Source organism: Salvelinus alpinus, chromosome 22 (assembly GCF_045679555.1).
Source record: "Salvelinus alpinus chromosome 22, SLU_Salpinus.1, whole genome shotgun sequence".
Classification (NCBI taxonomy): Eukaryota; Metazoa; Chordata; class Actinopteri; order Salmoniformes; family Salmonidae; genus Salvelinus; species Salvelinus alpinus.
The window spans coordinates 33,082,591-33,102,581 of record NC_092107.1 but is presented as its reverse complement, the minus strand read 5'-3'; the positions used below and the strand labels follow the sequence as shown (position 1 = coordinate 33,102,581).

Genomic DNA, 19,991 nt, shown 5'->3' with positions numbered 1-19,991 from the left:
CCTATAACAACAACATCCTAATTGGTTTTTCCTCTCCACTCCACTCCTATAACAACAACATCCTAATTGGTTTTTCCTCTCCACTCCTATAACAACAACATCCTAATTGGTTTTTCCTCTCCACTCCCCTCCTATAACAACAACATCCTAATTGGTTTTTCCTCTCCTCTCCACTCCTATAACAACAACATCCTAATTGGTTTTTCCTCTCCACTCCCCTCCTATAACAACAACATCCTAATTGGTTTTTCCTCCCCACTCCACTCCTATAACAACAACATCCTAATTGGTTTTTCCTCTCCTCTCCACTCCTATAACAACAACATCCTAATTGGTTTTTCCTCTCCACTCCCCTCCTATAACAACAACACCCTGATTGATTTTTCCTCTCCACTCCTATAACAACAACACCCTGATTGGTTTTTCCTTTCCACTCCTATAACAACAACATCCTAATTGGTTTTTCCTCTCCACTCCTCTCCTATAACAACAACATCCTAATTGGTTTTTCCTCTCCACTCCCCTCCTATAACAACAACATCCTAATTGGTTTTTCCTCTCCACTCCACTCCTATAACAACAACATCCTAATTGGTTTTTCCTCTCCCCTCCTATAACAACAACATCCTAATTGGTTTTTCCTCTCCACTCCACTCCTATAACAACAACATCCTAATTGGTTTTTCCTCTCCCCTCCTATAACAACAACATCCTAATTGGTTTTTCCTCTCCACTCCACTCCTATAACAACAACATCCTAATTGGTTTTTCCTCCCCACTCCTATAACAACAACACCCTGATTGATTTTTCCTCTCCACTCCTATAACAACAACACCCTGATTGGTTTTTCCTTTCCACTCCTATAACAACAACATCCTAATTGGTTTTTCCTCTCCACTCCTCTCCTATAACAACAACATCCTAATTGGTTTTTCCTCTCCACTCCACTCCTATAACAACAACATCCTAATTGGTTTTTCCTCTCCACTCCCCTCCGATAACAACATCCTAATTGGTTTTTCCTCTCCACTCCTATAACAACAACATCCTAATTGGTTTTTCCTCTCCACTCCTATAACAACAACATCCTAATTGGTTTTTCCTCCCCACTCCCCTCCTATAACAACAACATCCTAATTGGTTTTTCCTCTCCACTCCCCTCCTATAACAACATCCTAATTGGTTTTTCCTCTCCACTCCCCTCCTATAACAACATCCTAATTGGTTTTTCCTCTCCACTCCTATAACAACAACATCCTAATTGGTTTTTCCTCTCCACTCCTATAACAACAACATCCTAATTGGTTTTTCCTCCCCACTCCCCTCCTATAACAACAACATCCTAATTGGTTTTTCCTCTCCACTCCTATAACAACAACATCCTAATTGGTTTTTCCTCTCCACTCCCCTCCTATAACAACAACATCCTAATTGGTTTTTCCTCCCCACTCCCCTCCTATAACAACAACATCCTAATTGGTTTTTCCTCTCCACTCCTATAACAACAACATCCTAATTGGTTTTTCCTCTCCACTCCCCTCCTATAACAACAACATCCTAATTGGTTTTTCCTCTCCACTCCCCTCCTATAACAACAACATCCTAATTGGTTGTTCCTCTCCACTCCTATGACAACAACATCCTAATTGGTTGTTCCTCTCCACTCCCCTCCTATAACAACATCCTAATTGGTTGTTCCTCTCCACTCCCCTCCTATAACAACATCCTAATTGGTTTTTCCTCTCCACTCCCCTCCGATAACAACATCCTAATTGGTTGTTCCTCTCCACTCCCCTCCTATAACAACATCCTAATTGGTTTTTCCTCTCCACTCCACTCCTATAACAACAACATCCTAATTGGTTTTTCCTCTCCACTCCCCTCCGATAACAACATCCTAATTGGTTTTTCCTCTCCACTCCTATAACAACAACATCCTAATTGGTTTTTCCTCTCCACTCCTATAACAACAACATCCTAATTGGTTTTTCCTCCCCACTCCCCTCCTATAACAACAACATCCTAATTGGTTTTTCCTCTCCACTCCCCTCCTATAACAACATCCTAATTGGTTTTTCCTCTCCACTCCCCTCCTATAACAACATCCTAATTGGTTTTTCCTCTCCACTCCTATAACAACAACATCCTAATTGGTTTTTCCTCTCCACTCCTATAACAACAACATCCTAATTGGTTTTTCCTCCCCACTCCCCTCCTATAACAACAACATCCTAATTGGTTTTTCCTCTCCACTCCTATAACAACAACATCCTAATTGGTTTTTCCTCTCCACTCCCCTCCTATAACAACAACATCCTAATTGGTTTTTCCTCCCCACTCCCCTCCTATAACAACAACATCCTAATTGGTTTTTCCTCTCCACTCCTATAACAACAACATCCTAATTGGTTTTTCCTCTCCACTCCCCTCCTATAACAACAACATCCTAATTGGTTTTTCCTCTCCACTCCCCTCCGATAACAACATCCTAATTGGTTGTTCCTCTCCACTCCTATGACAACAACATCCTAATTGGTTGTTCCTCTCCATTCCCCTCCTATAACAACATCCTAATTGGTTGTTCCTCTCCACTCCCCTCCTATAACAACATCCTAATTGGTTTTTCCTCTCCACTCCCCTCCGATAACAACATCCTAATTGGTTGTTCCTCTCCACTCCCCTCCTATAACAACATCCTAATTGGTTTTTCCTCTCCACTCCCCTCCGATAACAACATCCTAATTGGTTGTTCCTCTCCACTCCTATGACAACAACATCCTAATTGGTTGTTCCTCTCCATTCCCCTCCTATAACAACATCCTAATTGGTTGTTCCTCTCCACTCCCCTCAATATGGTCTGATGATAGCTCTAAACACCCGGCTTCCCGATTCATCTCAACATCACTAAACTCTGTGTAATTAAAATCAGCCGGTGGCTAAATGCATGATCTTAATCTATCGATGCGAACCGGGCGGGGACAACAGACCGGGCGGGGACAACGGACCGGGCGGGGACATTGGACCGGGCGGGGACAACGGACCTGGGCGGGGACAAAGGACCGGGCGGGGACAACGGACCGGGCGGGGACATTGGACCGGGCGGGGACAACGGACCGGGCGGGGACATTGGACCGGGCGGGGACAACGGACCGGGCGGGGACATTGGACCGGGCGGGGACAACGGACCGGGCGGGGACATTGGACCGGGCGGGGACAACGGACCGGGCGGGGACATTGGACCGGGCGGGGACATTGGACCGGGCGGGGACAACGGACCGGGCGGGGACATTGGACCGGGCGGGGACAACGGACCGGGCGGGGACATTGGACCGGGCGGGGACAACGGACCGGGCGGGGACATTGGACCGGGCGGGGACAACGGACCGGGCGGGGACATTGGACCGGGCGGGGACAACGGACCGGGCGGGGACATTGGACCGGGCGGGGACAACGGACCGGGCGGGGACAACGGACCGGGCGGGGACAACGGACGCAAACGGAGCGGATATGAAAAGATTTCCATCACTGTAAATGGATCAGACACACTTCCTGTAAGCCTGACCTACCACATCGCGCCAAAATTACATCACAAACACTCAATCATTGCATTTCCTTTTCCCAGTTTGTTTACATTTGATTAAACTTCCATGATACTTTATCAAGTATGGTGTGTGGCAACTAAGACGCAGACTTCTAGGTGAGGCTTTGAGAGCGGCTGGGAGTCAACGGATTTGTCATATCGCATTCCCTGGCTTCCCTCAAAGTGTTCAAATCCTCCCAAGACAACACCCAACAATAACAGACAATAATACCACAGTTATGAAATAGCCTGTCAAATATCTGGCTCAGCTAAATTACATGTTGTTTTTCACCTTGTGGTGTTGGTACATGTTCAATACAGGCATTTTCTTTGTGCTAGTATAAAAACATATATCCCTATATAACTGGCTTTATAACTATTTCCTGCTGTGTCAAAGATCGATTCAATGTGTCTCTTTGTAAAAGTGTGTAAAATCCGTTCAGTGTCTCTGCTGCGTAAGGTCACATCTAGCTGTCGTTCATTCTCTTCTTCTCCCAGCAGTGTGTAATGCCAATTCATTCTCTATCTTCCTCTCTCTGTTTTGGTCCAAGCGCTCTGTCATTGATCCTCTCTCTTTCTCTATGCAGTGTTTAACATAAGTTAATTCTCCTTCTCAATCGATCTCCTTCTCTCTTTCTGTTGTAGGTAAGGTCACATCTCTCCTGTCCTTCATTCTCTCCCTCTCTCCCGCCCTCCCTCCTGGCGATGCTAATTAGAATTCCATTCAGAAGAGGGTTTCCTGCTTTTCAAAGTCCTTCATTAGCTTCCTATTCCCAGTCGGCATGGCGATCCACCACTCCGTCTCATTGGGCGTTCCTACTTCATTATTATTTCCCCACTTGTCAATTAGCAGAGAACAAATCAGACAACTCTAACCCTCTTTCAACAAGACATAAAAGACAGATTTAGTCATCTTTTGTTCTTCTCTCTCACCTTTTATATATTTGTTTCATTATGTATCAAAACAGACTTTACCACTCTTTCAACTGCCAGGTACTTCACCAAACCAAATACTCAGCTCCCTAAAAGGTAAAAACATTTATGAAAATCACCTCCCATTGATGTCTCTGGGTCAACCACAATCGAATTAACCCTCTCCAGTCTCCACTTTAAAATAAACACCATTAAAGCTATGGAAAGAAAGAAAAACAGGACATATCGCTATAGCAACAACTTTCATCAAATGCACCGCAGGTACTCTTAAACTGTTTACTATAACTCTATTTACTACCTCCGCGGCGTTCGCCGATGTCAGGGGGGTTGTGCAGGCACGTCATATTTTGTGATGAAAAAATTGCTTATCTGGGAAAGAGCTAGTCTCAGCAGTATTCAAATCATTATTACTGTGACAACCTTTGTTTATTAATCAAACCTCCACTGCTAGTATGCGCAAACATACCTAAGATACGAATAAGAAATGTATGAATTATGAATCACGCCTCATCCTTAATTTATTGTTATTGGTTTCCCTCTTGTTCATTCACGAGCGTTGTTGTGATGGTTTGGAGATGAGCCAGGCAGCATACAAATGAAGAGTTTATCTGAAGTAAACAAGGAGACAGACAGACAGACAGACAGACAGATCGACAGACAGACAGACAGCTAGTAAGACCGACAGAGAGACCGACAGAGAGATAGGCAGACAGACAGACAGATAGATAGAGAGGCAGGCAGTGAAGTGAGACAGGGAGACAGAAGACAAGTTGAAAGACAGACAGTGAGACATATAAAGATGCATAAAGAGGACAGACAGCTAAACACATTAAAAACACACACACTCCAATTCTCTGACTCACCTGTGATGTGATAGCTGACTTGGCGGTTCACTGCAGAGCTGTCGTCGTCTCTAGTGTTGAGCACAGCCACCACCTCACCAGGGGGGTCGCTCTCGCGCACCGAGCCCAGGTACCTCTCATCCAGGAATCTGGGCGGGTTGTCGTTGATGTCCGACACGGCCACGGTCACCGTGGAGGTGGAGGAGAGGGCCAGGGTCTCCCCCAGGTCTGAGGCTACCACCAGGAAGGCGTAGGATGGGTACATCTCATGGTCCAACTCCTTGAGAGTAGAGATCCAGCCCGTGTTGCTGTCAATGGTGAAGGTCTGTGTGGATTGGTCCGGCTCCCCTTCGGATTGCGCCAACGTGCCTAGGCTGTATGTAACCTGTCCGTTAGCTCCAGAGTCTGGGTCCAGAGCCTGAACCTGGATGATCATGGTGCCGATAGGCATCCCTTCCATCACTGTCGCCTCGTAAGAGTTGGATTCAAATGCTGGCTTGTTGTCGTTCAGATCCAGGACTTTGACTTCTACGTCGACGCTGGTCACAGAGTCCAGCTTGGCCTGCTGCACGGTGGCTGTGACCTTGAAGTGGAAGGCAGTGATGACCTCGTGGTCCAGGGGCTTGTCCAGCTTGATGACCCCAGTGTCCCTGTCCACCACCAGGACTCCATCCTGGTTGTTCTCCCCGGTCTCTCCGTTGACCAGAGCAAAGGTGACTGGCAGCGAGGCGTAGCCTGGTGGGGTGATGAGGCGGACGGACCCTAGGGCAGCTCCTATAGGGGTGTCCTCTGGGACGGTAAAGGAGAACTGGGGTTGGGTGAAGGAGGGAATGAGGGCGTCAGGTGCCAAGACGTGGATGTAGACTGATACTAAAGAGTGCTTGACAGGGATACCTCCATCTACTGCTTTGACAAAGAAAGACAGGACTGAGTTGCGCAGTTGGCTGAAACTCCCCTTGGTGACCATCCAGCCGTTGTCAGGGTCGATCTCTAACATATCCACCACGGGTACGTGTGCCTCGCTGTAGAGCGAGTATGTCACCTTAGAGTTGGCACCGTCGTCAGGATCATATGCCTGGATCTGGGTCACCAAGAAGCCCTTGCCTACGTTAGATTTCACGGAAGCACGGTATTCTGTAGCTCTGAAGCGAGGGACATTGTCGTTGTCATCCACCAGGGAGACCCGGGCGGTGCAGTAGGAGGCCCTTCCACCTCCGTCCTGGGCCGCCACCGTAAGGACGATGTCCTTGTTGGCAGGGTCCTCTCTGTCCAGCTTCTCCAGGGTGGTGATCTGACCGTTGGCGTCCACACTAAACTGGTCCTTCCCCACGTCGTTGACGAATGAGTAGGTAATCTGGCCAAACACTCCTGGGTCAGCATCGGTCGCCCTCACCTGGTAATAATAGTTAAGTTACTTTCTTTTAGATGGGGTATTGTACATAGTAAACATGTCAAACAAAACATATTACAATTACTATTACAAATATAGTATCACGTGCATCAAAGATTCATTAAATAAAATACACAATTCATTACCACAAGCTGAATACTTTAAAATGAAAGGCTCTTACCTGGATCACCTTGGTTCCTACCGCTGCATTCTCCCGTAGCTCTGCATCGTAGGCATTCAGTCCAAACACAGGGCTGTAGAGGTTGGCCCCCAGGACCCTGATGTGCACCTGGGCTGTGCTGGTGAACACCCCATCAGAGACGGATACATTCAGACTGTAGGCTGGCTCCATCCTCTGCTTGCTGTGACCAGACAGCGTGATGATACCCGTCTTACCATCCATCACAAAGTTCATTCTCTCGTTTCCTGACAGGATGCGGTACTCCAGTTTGTCATAGTCGGAGCTGTCAGCATCCGAAGCCTGGACGCAGGTCACAAAATAGCCCCTCGTGGCCAGTTCGCTGACATAGGCCTCGTAGAGAAGCTGGTTGAACACCGGAGGGTTGTCGTTCATGTCATTCACCACCACCATGACCGACACTTCACTGCTCAGCGGTGGGAAGCCGTTATCGGTTGCCCTGACGATGAAATCATAGCGCTGGACCAGCTCGTGGTCGAGCATGCGGGCGGTCAGGATGAGGCCGCTGCTGCTGTCGATGTGGAAGTGGTCGGTGCTGTTGTAGGCATCTGTGGGGTAGAATATCTGATAGCGTACAATGTTGTTCTTCTCAGAGTCTTTGTCGGTAGCCACCACTTGCAGAGCCGGAGTGCCAATCATGGCAGTCTCAGACAGAACTGCCTTATAGGATGTTTTCTCAAACACCGGAGGGTTATCATTGACATCATTAACTGTGACATCTACGTCCACCTCAGCACGGGCGCCGGTCAGGTAGTCTGTGGCTCTGACGGTCAGACGGAAGGATGAGGCGATCTCATAGTCCACGGAGTTGATGACTCTAATGACTCCGGTGTCAAAGCCGATGTCAAACTGCAGAGAGGGGTCTCCCTCCACGATGGTGTATATTATGTTCTGGCCCTCAGGGCTGGTGGCGTTGATTCCTAATATGGGAGTGTGTACCGCTACGTCCTCGTTCACCGACACTGCGTAGAAGGACTTGTCGAAGACGGGCATGGCCTTGTTCACCACGGTGATGGGGAACTCTAAGGTGGAGGAAAGAGGAGGGTAACCTCCGTCCTTGGTGTAAACTACCATCTGGTACTCCTGGTTGGACAGGTCAGACTCAAAAGACTTCTTCAGACGGAGCCCGCCCGTCAGCCTGTCGATCTCAAAGTGTCCGTGGTCATCTTTCAGGTAGTAGGACACCTCTCCGTTGATGCCTTTGTCACGGTCCACGGCGGTGACCCGGAATATGGGCGAACCGGGTTCGGCCTCCACTTGGACAGCAGCGTAATACGGTAGTCCCACGAACACAGGAGCGTTGTCGTTAATGTCCTCTACCTGCACCCTGACCATTACCCTGGCAACACGCAGACGGTCATGCTCCCTCCCAGCCTCCACCACCAGCTCATAGAACTCCTGCTCCTCACGGTCGAAGGGAATGCCAGTGGTCTGGATTACGCCAGAGGTGGATCGGATCCGGAAACGTGTCCCAGGATTCAGTAGGGTGTACTTGAGGGGCTCATTGAGGCGATTCCCCACTGCGTTGACCACGGCCACTTTGGTGATGTTGGTATTGTTCTCTTGGATGGACGAGGAGTAGAGGCTGTGGGCGAAGAAGAGGCCAGAGTCCAGCGTCTCACGGACCAGAACAGTGACTAGAGCAGTGCTGGAGAACTTACCGTCGGACACTTTGACGTTGAAGCGGAACCGTTCCTTGGAGAAGTTGTTGTTTTTGACGGTGATGATGCCGCTGGAGGGCTGGATGGAAAAGTGCTCCAGGTTGCCATCTGTCACTGAGTAGGTGAGCTCTGTGGGGACATTTTGGTCTGGGTCCATAGCTGAGACCTGTAATGCCTCCACTCCTACATAGGTGGGCAGCAGCAGGACAGTTTCGTAGGTGTCTTGGGTGAAGCGAGGTGGAGAGTCATTTGTGTCGATCACCTGGATGGTGACCTCGGTGGGGCTATCCGCTGTCAGCTGAGGCCTCCCACTGTCTCTCACATGAACATGAAAGTTAAAACTAGCAAACGTCTCGTGGTCCAGGTTGGCGATAGTCCTGATGGAGCCGGTGCCAGAATCCACTGTAAAGAACATTTTGGCTGTGTCCTCAACGATCTGATAGACCAGGAGAGCGTTCTGGTTGCGGTCAGCATCAGTGGCCTTGATGACCAGAGGAGTTTTATCTGGGTTCAGGACCACACTGTTGATGGGCGCCGCCTCGCTGATACTACCCTGGTAGCACAGCAGCTGGAACACAGGTGGGTTGTCGTTTTCATCCACCACCCGTATGAGCAGGGTGGCGTTGGAGGCCATGCCAGCCATATTGGTGGCCTGGACGATCAGGTTGTAAGATGCTGTGGTCTCATAGTCCAAGGGTTTCTGAGTTGTGATCACGCCACTGTACTGGTTGATCCTGAAGGTGCGTTCGCTGTTGCCATGTCGGATGTCGTAGGTCAGCGTGGATTGGCTCATGGCGCTTACTGTGGTGACAGAGGTTCCCACGGCAACGTTCTCTGTGACCTCGGCCTGGTACTCGGTCTGGGGGAACTTGGGTCCGGCGTTGTCGGAGAGTGTGACGGCGATGCGAACCACAGAGGTGGCAAAGAGTGGCGGGGAGCCGTTATCGGTGACTCTGACGGTAATGACGTAGTAGCCGATGGTGGAAAGGTCGAGCTCGCGGGCCACAGAGATGATCCCCAGAACCGGCTCAATCCGGAACGTGTTCCCTGTGTTGCCTAAAGGAAAACAGACATAAGAATGAATATTCAGTGATAAAAACTAGTGCATCGAAATCTATATCAACTGTTTGTATATTGTCATCTATTATCGATATACTGTCTATATCAGGGGTCTCCAACAGGTCGATCGGGAGCTACAAGTACCTTGAAGCCCACCTCCGAGTAGCTCGCCAAACAATTCTGAAAGTACATGCAATTATCACGTTGTCTCACATGTATCAGACACAAGTATCAGACACCGCAAGCTCCCAGCTACTATCTAATCAACGCAATATTAACATTATCCTACCCCTGGTTAGCCACTATTGGCTTAAAAAAACTAACCCAATACAATATCTGCCAATTCATTTCCAGCAATATTGCCCCTGTCTGTCTGTGTGGTGCGCTGGTTTGTCTATCACTCTGTGTGAAGCCAGTTAATGTGATAACCGTCATGTAGGTTGACAGAAATACTTTCCCCAAAACATTCTCAATTAAATGTTAACTGCAAAGTAAGCTTACCTGGCAGAAGTATATCATGAGTAAGTATATCATTTGTATCTAAAATGTTCTAATGAAATGAGTAGTAGCAGTACAGAACCATCGCTAGACCGTCATATTAGATGGTACGTTCCTCAAATTAGACGGTAATTAAAGGGCCAGATGCGCAACTAAAATTACACTACAAAAAAAATTGTTAGTTTACTTCCAGACCCCCCAAAAAATGGTCTTCTGACGTGATTTAAGCATGACATGGACTCAGAACATCCAATTGTATTGTTTCTCTGTGAACAATTGTACATTTGAGAGTAAAACACTCACAAAACACTCACATCTAAAATCAGGTTAAATAAAAGTGAGAAAACAGAATTTGGGAAAACTCTTTTTATAAACTGGGTGGTTCGAGCAAAGAAAGCTGATTGGCTGAAAGCAGTGGTAAACAGTATCAGATGGTATACCATGGGTATGACGAAACATTTATTTTTACTGCTCTAATTACATTGGTAACCAGTTGATAATAGCAGTAAGGCTCCTCGGAGGTTTGTGGTATATGGCCAATATACCACAGCTAAGGGCTGTGTCCAGGCACGCAGCGTTGTGTCGTGCTAAGAACAGCCCTTAGCTGTGGTATATTGGCCATAAACCACACCTCCTCGGGCCATATTGTTTATTTACAATGCCATTTCTATAGTTGCTCACCTGATTCCATGGTATAGAAGAGTTCTGCGTTTTCTCCCTTGTCTTTGTCCAGGGCAGTCACCTGGAGCACAGCAGAGCCCACTGCTGCAGACTCATAGACCGAACCCTCGTACAGAGCACTGGTGAACACTGGGACATGGTCATTAACATCCTCAACATCCACCAACACTCGGGCCAGGTTCCTCCTGTACGGAAACTCCTGGTCTTTTACCTGAGGGCGAAAAATGATTCTAATCATTAGTCTATTAACGCAGGTGTATAGTATTATCAGCCACTATTACATTTCTCATTATATAACCGGCATGAGGCAAAATGAACACTTGCCTATTACAAAATAACTTTATGTGTTACGGCAATGAATTAACATACAAACAGAATCAATAGGACAACATTACTGAAGTTTCCCTTTAAAACATGTACTGAAGCTTTAACTTCCCATGAAATGAAAAGGGAGTGTCACTGCAAACCGTTCTGGGTCTTTTGGGACGGACTAATCCCGTCATTGGGAGATCAGATGAGAATTCGAGGGCTAATCAGATGGATTTATGCGAGACTCTCCACAACAAGAGAACGGGATCAGAGGCAAAGCCTGTCTCACACGAGGCGCCACACAGGGGGAGTATTAATAGAACCAGCATTAGCATCAGAATTAGCGCTAGCTCTGCTGGCGGTATTATGAAACGCTGGCTAGTCCAACACTCTTAACACAACCCAATGGGCCTATGAGTGTTATAATAGTCCTAGACTGAATGGTATTATGATACTGAGGAAGTGTTAGGCGGAAGATCACTGGGTCCATTGGAGACAATAGAGTTGTTCTGTCTCTGTTCTGTCTGTGTCTATGTACGCCTGAGGCTCAGGATAATAGGTGCGTCACTGTGGCTCGGTCTTTCTATTAATCAAAGCAGCTACGCACAATAGCCAAAACTGTTATACGTGCTCTGGTTGGGGAAAGTCATCTTGGACTCTGTAGTGGTTATGTGTAGTCAATGTATATTTATATTGTTAGACCTCTTATCTCTTTGGTGCAGGAAGATGTTATAATTATGAGATAATGATCATATTGTAGCCTATACATTGTACCCTATACCAATGCCCTTACATACCTGGTTCCAGCACAGCAGACACTGTCATGGGCACACCGAATGTCAGATATTAAAGATACTGTCTACCTGTGGATTTCACCAAATTAAATCAGTGAGCCCGCCTAAACTGAAATATTTTCCCTAATAAAAGATGTCAGGCAGATGTTCCTATCTGGCTTCAAAATGACACCGTATAATCTATAATTATAATGATTTGAGAAGACATTAAAACGGTACGACTACAGTGGTAGGATGAGCAGTCGTTTCCTATTTATGCTACCCACTGAACCAGATGAAATGAAGTAAAACAGAGTGAATGAGGATGATTCATTTCAGAACTCCACACACACAAACACAGTCAGACTCCACACACACACACACACACACCCACCCACCCACCCACCCACACACCCACCCACCCACCCACCCACCCACCCACCCACCCACCCACCCACCCACCCACACACACACACAAACAGTCATGGTTTCTAAAACCGTCTCATTCCCCTGACGAGGGTGAGATGTTGGTTCACTGCTCTCAGTAATTTGTGTAATTGCTTAACGATGAGCTCAGGTAAAATGAGAACACAGACAGGAGTAGTCTGCCTCTAGCAGGAGAGTTACATTAGAATATTAAACTGCCGCAATAAGGATAATGCTCTTGAACCACTACATCTCTACTGTCTTTTCTCCTCTCCTCTCCTCTCCTCTCCTCTCCTCTCCTCTCCTCAGCTCTCCTGTATTCCTCAACCTCAACCTCAACCTCTCCTCTCCTCTCCTCTCCTCTCCTCTCCTCTCCTCTCCTCTCCTCTCCTCTCCTCTCCTCTCCTCTCCTCTCCTCTCTCTCCTCTCTCTGTCTCCTGTATTCCTCAACCTCTCCTCTCCTCTCCTCTCCTCTCCTCTCCTCTCCTCTCCTCTCCTCTCCTCCTCTGACAGCTTCAGCACATCCATGACCAACGGAGGGATTTTTCATGTAGAATCATAAGGGAATGTGACCAAATAACGCAAATGGAATCCTCCCTTACAACGAGATTCAAGATAACCTAATCGTATTTGATACAACATTAACGGTATCAGTCTCTTACCATGACAGTGAGGATGTGCTGTGCTCTAGCCTCGTGGTCCAGTCTCTCTGTAGTATACACCGTGCCAGTGTTGGGGTCAATACGGAACAGACGCAGGCTGTAGGGGTCGATGGCGCTGTGGAGGGAGTAGGTGAGACGGTGGCGCTCGTCACGGTCCGACGCTAACACCTGGACCACCTCTGTCTCCGGGGGCGTGTCCTCAGAGATGGTGATGTCATAGGTGGGCTGGGAGAAGACAGGCGCGTTGTCGTTGTTGTCCAACACTGTGATGTGGACCTGGAGAGGAGAAGGAGAGAGGGTTGTTGTGGGTAGGGTTAGGCCAAAATGTCATAGTACTACAGCACACAAATGTTTTTGTCTTCAGTCTTCAGTGGGAGTGAAGGGTAGGCCATAACATATACAGTCGGTCAGATACAGCACAGTTCCGTGTCATACAGTACATATTTGCGAGTCTGTCACAACTATTATGTGAATAAGACGTTTTTTGCAGTTCACGTACTTATATACACCATGTACTGTATATGCCAATCGAGACATATGTTCGCTGACGTGCTTGTTGTGTGTCATGTACTGTGTTGACGGTTGATGACTCATGGAAACCTTGTGAGTCACAAACGGCAGATTCCCACCGCCGATGACAAAGGCGGTTGCGTTGCGTAAGAAGGGCGTATTGGGAGGCCAACGGCAGGGAAGGCTAAATATAAGACAGAAGCAGCAGAGGTCTTCCTGCCGGTGACCAGCGGAGATTTCCCCCATTGGGCGTCACACTGAGGCTCCATCTGTGATGTTGAAGAAGGGAACTCTGCACAGCCTCTCATGACTGGCTCTACTGTCAGCACGTCTTACAGGTGTGTATGTGCGCCGTGTGTGTTTCAGTGTTCGTACAGACAGTGGCAAGTCAAATTCAAGGACCTTTTCAAGCATTAATATTGATTTTCAAGGACCATCAATTTGTAATAGTTCCTATTATGCAATTGTTTCTAGTCGCCAACAGATGGCAGTATATCGCCACAACCTCATGGGAAAAAATTATTAACTTACTATTTTTTATTTTATTTTACCTTTATTTAACCAGGTAGCCTAGTTGAGAACAAGTTCTCATTTACAACTGGGACCTGGCCAAGATAAAGCAAAGCATTTCGACACATACAACAACACAGAGTTACACATGGAATAAACAAGCGTACAGTCAATAATACAGTAGAGAAAAGGTCCATATATAGTGTGTGCAAATGAGGTAGGATAAGGGAGGTAAGGCAATAAATAGGCTATTGTGGCGAAATAATTACAATTTAGCAATTAAACACTGGAGTAATAGATGTGGAGAAGATGGACGTGCAAGTAGAGATACTGGGGTGCAAAGGAGCAAACAAATTAAATAACAGTATGGGGATGAGGAAGTTGGATGGGCTATTTACAGATGGGCTATGTACAGGTGTACAGATGGGCTATGTACAGGTGCAGTGATCTGTGAGCTGCTCTGACAGCTGGTGCTTAAAGTTAGTGAGGGAGATATGGGTCTCCAGCTTCAGTGATTTTTGCAATTCGTTCCAGTCATTGGCAGCAGAGAACTGGAAGGAAAGGCGGCCAAATGAGGAATTGGCTTTGGGGGTGACCAGTGAAATATACCTGCTGGAGCACGTGCTATGGGTGGGTGCTGCTATGGTGACCAGTGAGCTGAGATAAGGCGGGGATTTACCTAGCAAAGACTTACAGATGACCTGGAGCCAGTGGGTTTGGCGACGAATATGAAGCGAGGGCCAGCCAACGAGAGCATACAGGTCTATTATACATACTATACATACTATTCATCACTACCTTACAAGTTCTACAAAAAAATAAGTGTTTCACTACTTATTTACTACATACATGAGTGGTAAGTCAGGACTGATGATGTTGACTGATTTCCTTATATGAACTCCTTATATGAAATTGTTGCATGTTGTGTATATATTTTTGTTCAGTGTACATAATATTAAATTGTATTTATATTTAAATTGTCTTTATACCGTAGACTACTACATTTTAGCTCCCAAAGAAGGCTACCCCAACACATAATGACATGAAAGTGAGTTCTGACAGTTGTCTCTAAAATGTAATAGGATTAAAGACTCTCTCAGGGGACCATTTTTACATTTTAGGGGACACCACATGGGTCCCGGACCCCAAGTTTGGGAACCATTGTACTACTAACCTCTCTCCCTGCTTGCTCCAATGCTTCCCCTCTCTGTGTATCAAATCAAATCAAATTGTATTAGTCAAATGGGCTGAATACAACAGGTGTAGACCTTACAGTGAACTGCTTACTTACGCGCCCCTAACCAACAATGCAATTTAAAAAAAACAAGGCTATGGATAATAAATAAAAGTAACAAGTAATTAAAGAGCAGCAGTAAAATAACAATAGCGAGACAATATCTCCTTTGCCTCCTCCATTGCAGCCTGACTCACCACTGTCTGTCTCACTACTCTTTGTTATAAGAACTTATAGTAGCCCATCTTTTGATTATAGCTAGCTTAATAACTTCTTGCAACTATAGGGGGTGCTGTTCCGCATTAGCATTTTTTGGTCTCCAAATTAAACTGCCTCGTGCTCAATTCTTGATCGTACAATATGCATATTATTGTTATTATTGGATAGAAAACACTTTCTAGTTTCTATAGCCGTTGGAATTTTGTCTCTGAGTGGTACAGAACTACTTCTACAGCACCTTTCCTGACAGGGAGTCAGATTTCAGAAATTTTGACCCCTGATCTGGGGTCGGTTTTAAGGTGCCTGTAAATGCTATGGAGAAACCGACACTGCCTACGTCTTCCTCTGGGTGTCAGTACGTCATCACGCTTTGAATGGAGTCGATTGCACAATCAGAGCCACTATAAAACAACAAAACGTGGAAGTACCGTTCTTTCCCTTCGCGCGTCTTACGCAAGATGGACATCGGACTTGCCTCCTTCCAAATGGTTGTTTAGCCAGTGATATTTCTCCGGTCATGTTTTTACTCGTTATAGTTGTTAAAAACATCATAATGTAGTTAATTTGAACCGTTTTATAGCAATTTATATCCGTTTAGTGCGATTTTGAGGAATTTCTTTGTCGTGCACTTTGAAGCTTTGGGCACGTTTCGGGGTCTCGGTCGATGTTAGTGGACATTTCGAAGGACAGAGGACATCTATCGACCAAAAGAAGATTAGACCCAAGAAAGGATACATTGCCTAAGAATCTGATGGAAAATCACCTCATAGTAAGAAATATTTAATATGATAAATCGTTGTTCTGTCGAAATATTTTAAACGCATAATCCGCCATTTTGTTTGTTATCGCTTCACTTGGCGAACCCTGTATTGCACAGTAAGGATAATTTTAGAAATGTAAATCAGCGGTTGCATTAAGAACTAATTTGTCTTTCGATTCCTGTCAACCTTGTATTTTTTAGTCAAGTATATGATTAGCTTTCGATTAAACTAGATCACTCTGAAAGATGACGTCCGACATTTTGAGGCTTGATTTGCTAGTATTTTCATTGTATAACCACGGTTTTGTATGGCTAAATATGCACATTTTCGAACAAACTCTATATGTATGTTGTAAAATGATGTTACAGGAGTGTCACCGGAAGAATTCTGAGAAGGTTAGTGAAAAAATTAATATATTTTGGCGATGATTACGTTATAGCTCTCTTTGGCTTGAATCGATGCTCTGGTAACGTTTGCACATGTGGTATGCTAACTTATCGATTTATTGTGTTTTCGCTGTAAAACGCTTAGAAAATCTGAAATATTGTCTGAAATCACAAGATCTGGGTCTTTCCATTGCTATGCTTTGTCTATTTTTATGAAATGTTTTATGATGAGTAAATTGGTCATACACGTTGCTCTCTTTAGTAATTCTAGTCGAGTTGTGATGGTCGGTGCAATTGTAAACTGTGATTTCTACCTGAAATATGCACTTTTTTCTAACAAAACCTATCCTATACCATAAATATGTTATCAGACTGTCATCTGATGAGGTTTTTTATTGGTTAGTGGCTATTTATATCTTTATTTGGCCGAATTTGTGATAGCTACTGATGGAGTAAAAAACTGGTGGAGTAAAAAAAGTGGTGTCTTTTGCTAACGTGGTTAGCTAATAGATTTACATATTGTGTCTTCCCTGTAAAACAATTTAAAAAACAGAAATGATGGGTTTATTCACAAGATCTGTATCTTTCATCTGGTGTCTTGGACTTGTGATTTAATGATATTTAGATGCTACTATCTACTTGTGAAGCTATGCTAGCTATGCTAATCAGTGTGTGGGGGGGGGTGGGGGGTGATCCCGGACCCGGGGTAGAGGCTCGTGAAAGGTTAATTTCAGTCAGCTGCTCCTGCTGAGGTCAGGCTCTGTTCAACGTTAGCTTCTAACTTCATCCTTCTAGCCAGGGGGGATGTATTGTACACCCACAGGGATTTAGTCAGCACATCTTGCAGGGGTGTGTAGGGACTGTGATGTGTGTGTGTGTGTGTGTGTGTGTGTTGGAATGAATAGCAAGGGGGTTTGGACAACGTGAACAGGTACCATCACGCAGGGTGTGACATGGCCTAATGGACCGACTGAGACAGAAAGAGCTACTCAGTCTGAGTAGAGAGTAGAGTAGCTGAGAGGGGATGTTTTTGGCTTCCTGTGCTCTAGCTAGCTATTAGACCTCTGTACTTAATGAGGATACCCACTGGGCACACACTGGTTGAATTGCGCTGTCATTTCAATGAGATTACGTTGAACCAACGAGGAATAGATGTTGAATTGACATCTGTGCGCAGTGGGGTGGCTCTCCCTGTCAGGGCACACAGCAGTGAAGCTCAGTTGCAGTTCCCTCCAGCTAACATTCTCAACGAACAGAGGAAGAGAGAGAGCGATGAAAGGGGGAGGGGGGAAATTGAAAAATGTGATGTGAGTGAATGTGTGAATGTGTTCATAATAATCTAAATCTATAGCATTATCACTATCAGCATACTATCATGTTCACCAGGGAACTGGTTTCCCTGTCACATAGTCTCAGAATGCTTTACAAAAACTTTGCCATGCCCCGTAGGAACATGACAGACAGATGGATATGACAAAATGACTAAATACATATGAATATAAATGATATGTATGAATTTCTCCTTTACGCACGACTAATTCCTGGGTATTGAAAAGCACTGGCCCTGAAAATGACAACGGAGGGAACAGGTAGAGTGACATATGCGTGAAACGGACTGTCACAGGGAAATTATAAGGTGTCTTGCAAGCACATTCCATATGTCAGCGCAATCCCTTCTGCTCTATAAAAATGCTAATCCATTCTACTGTGTGTGTGTGTGTGTGTGTGTGTGTGTGTGTGTGTGTGTGTGTGTGTGTGTGTGTGTGTGTGTGTGTGTGTGTGCGTGTGCGTGCGTGCGTGCGTGCGTGCGTGCGTGTCCTGTTCTGCCACAGTCACCTGCATTTAACACACAATGAACACACATTGTATATGACATGACATCTAAAAGAGGAAAGAGACACATCGCGTCCTTGACCAGAGGAATTAAACGCGGGGGAAGAGAGTGTTCCGATCACTCTGATAGGACTTTGACACGCCGTATGCCATCATTCATGTGACAATGTGACGGGCGCCATCCATCAAAGAATGTAAAGACGTTTTTCAAAATGGTTGATGGGAAAAAAAAGGGGGGGGGAAATCATTGGGAATGGGTGTGTAGTGTCTGTCCATGAAGGCGAGGTCTGTGTACGTGGTTTCAAATGTAACTATTAGAAGCACATACAGTACCAGTCAAAAGTTTGGACACACCTACTCATTCAAAGGTTTTCATTATTTTTGCTATTTTCAACATTGTAGAATAATAGTGAAGACATCAAAACTATGAAATAACACATATGTAGTAGCCAAAAAGGTGTTAAACAAATCAAAATATATTTGAGATTCTTCAAAGTAGCCACCCTTTGCCTTGATGACAGCTTAGCACACTCTTGGCATTCTCTCAACCAGCTTAATGAGGAATGTTTTTCCAACAGTCTTGAAGTTCCCACATATGCTGAGCACTTGTTGGCTGCTTTCCCTTCATTCTGCGGTCCAACATCCCAAACTATCTGAAATATGTTGAGGTTGGGTGATTGTGGAGGCCAGGTCATCTGATGCAGCACTCCATCACTCTCCTTGGTCAAATAGCCCTTACACAGCCTGGAGGTGTGTTGGGTCATTGTCCTGTTGAACAACAAATGATAGTCCCACTAATCCCAAACCAGATGGGATGGCATATCGCTGCAGAATGCTGTGGTAGCCATGCTGGTTAACTGCGCCTTGAATTCTAAATAAATCACTGACAGTGTCACCAGCAAAGCACCCCACACCATCACACCTCCTCCTCCATGCTTCATGGTGGGAACCACACATGCAGAGATAATCCATTCACCAACTCTGCGTCTCACAAAGACACGGCAGTTGGAACCAAAGATCTTAAATTTGGACAGGTTCCCACCCGTATGTCCATTACTCGTGTTTCTTGGCCCAAGCAAGTCTCTTCTTATTATTGGTGTCCTTTAGTAGTGGTTTCTTTGCAGCAATTTGATCATGAAGGCCTGATTCGGAGCAGTTGATGTTGAGATGTGTCTGTTACTTGAACTCTGTGAAGCATTTATTTGGGCTGCAATCTGAGTAGTTAACTCTAATGAACGTATCCTTTGCAGCAGAGGTAACTCTGGGTCTTCCTTTCCTGTGGCGGTGCCCATGACCGGTTTCATGAGCCAGTTTCATCATAGCGGTTGAAGGTTTTTGCGACTTTGACGTTCTTGAAATTTCCCGGATTGACTGACCATGTTTTAAAGTAATGATGGACTGTCGTTTCTCTTTGCTTATTCGAGCTGTTCTTGCCATAATATGGACTTGATCTTTTACCAAATAGGGCTATCTTCTGTATACCACCCCTACCTTGTCACAACACAACTGATTGGCTCAAACACA

General features: G+C 45.7%; 1 protein-coding gene across 3 annotated transcripts in view; it reads right to left on the bottom strand.

Moving 5' to 3' along the window:
* Positions 1-19,991, bottom strand: part of LOC139549440 (protocadherin Fat 3-like) — a 389,617-nt gene that overhangs the window by 62,329 nt on the left and 307,297 nt on the right. For all 3 annotated transcript variants that reach the window (XM_071359936.1, XM_071359937.1, XM_071359938.1), the window contains 4 exons: positions 13,015-13,290; positions 10,845-11,055; positions 6,928-9,662; positions 5,378-6,749 (listed from right to left, as the gene is read on the bottom strand). In XM_071359936.1, coding sequence (XP_071216037.1) covers positions 5,378-6,749; positions 6,928-9,662; positions 10,845-11,055; positions 13,015-13,290 — 4,594 coding nt within the window. The remainder of the gene's footprint in view (positions 1-5,377; positions 6,750-6,927; positions 9,663-10,844; positions 11,056-13,014; positions 13,291-19,991) is intronic.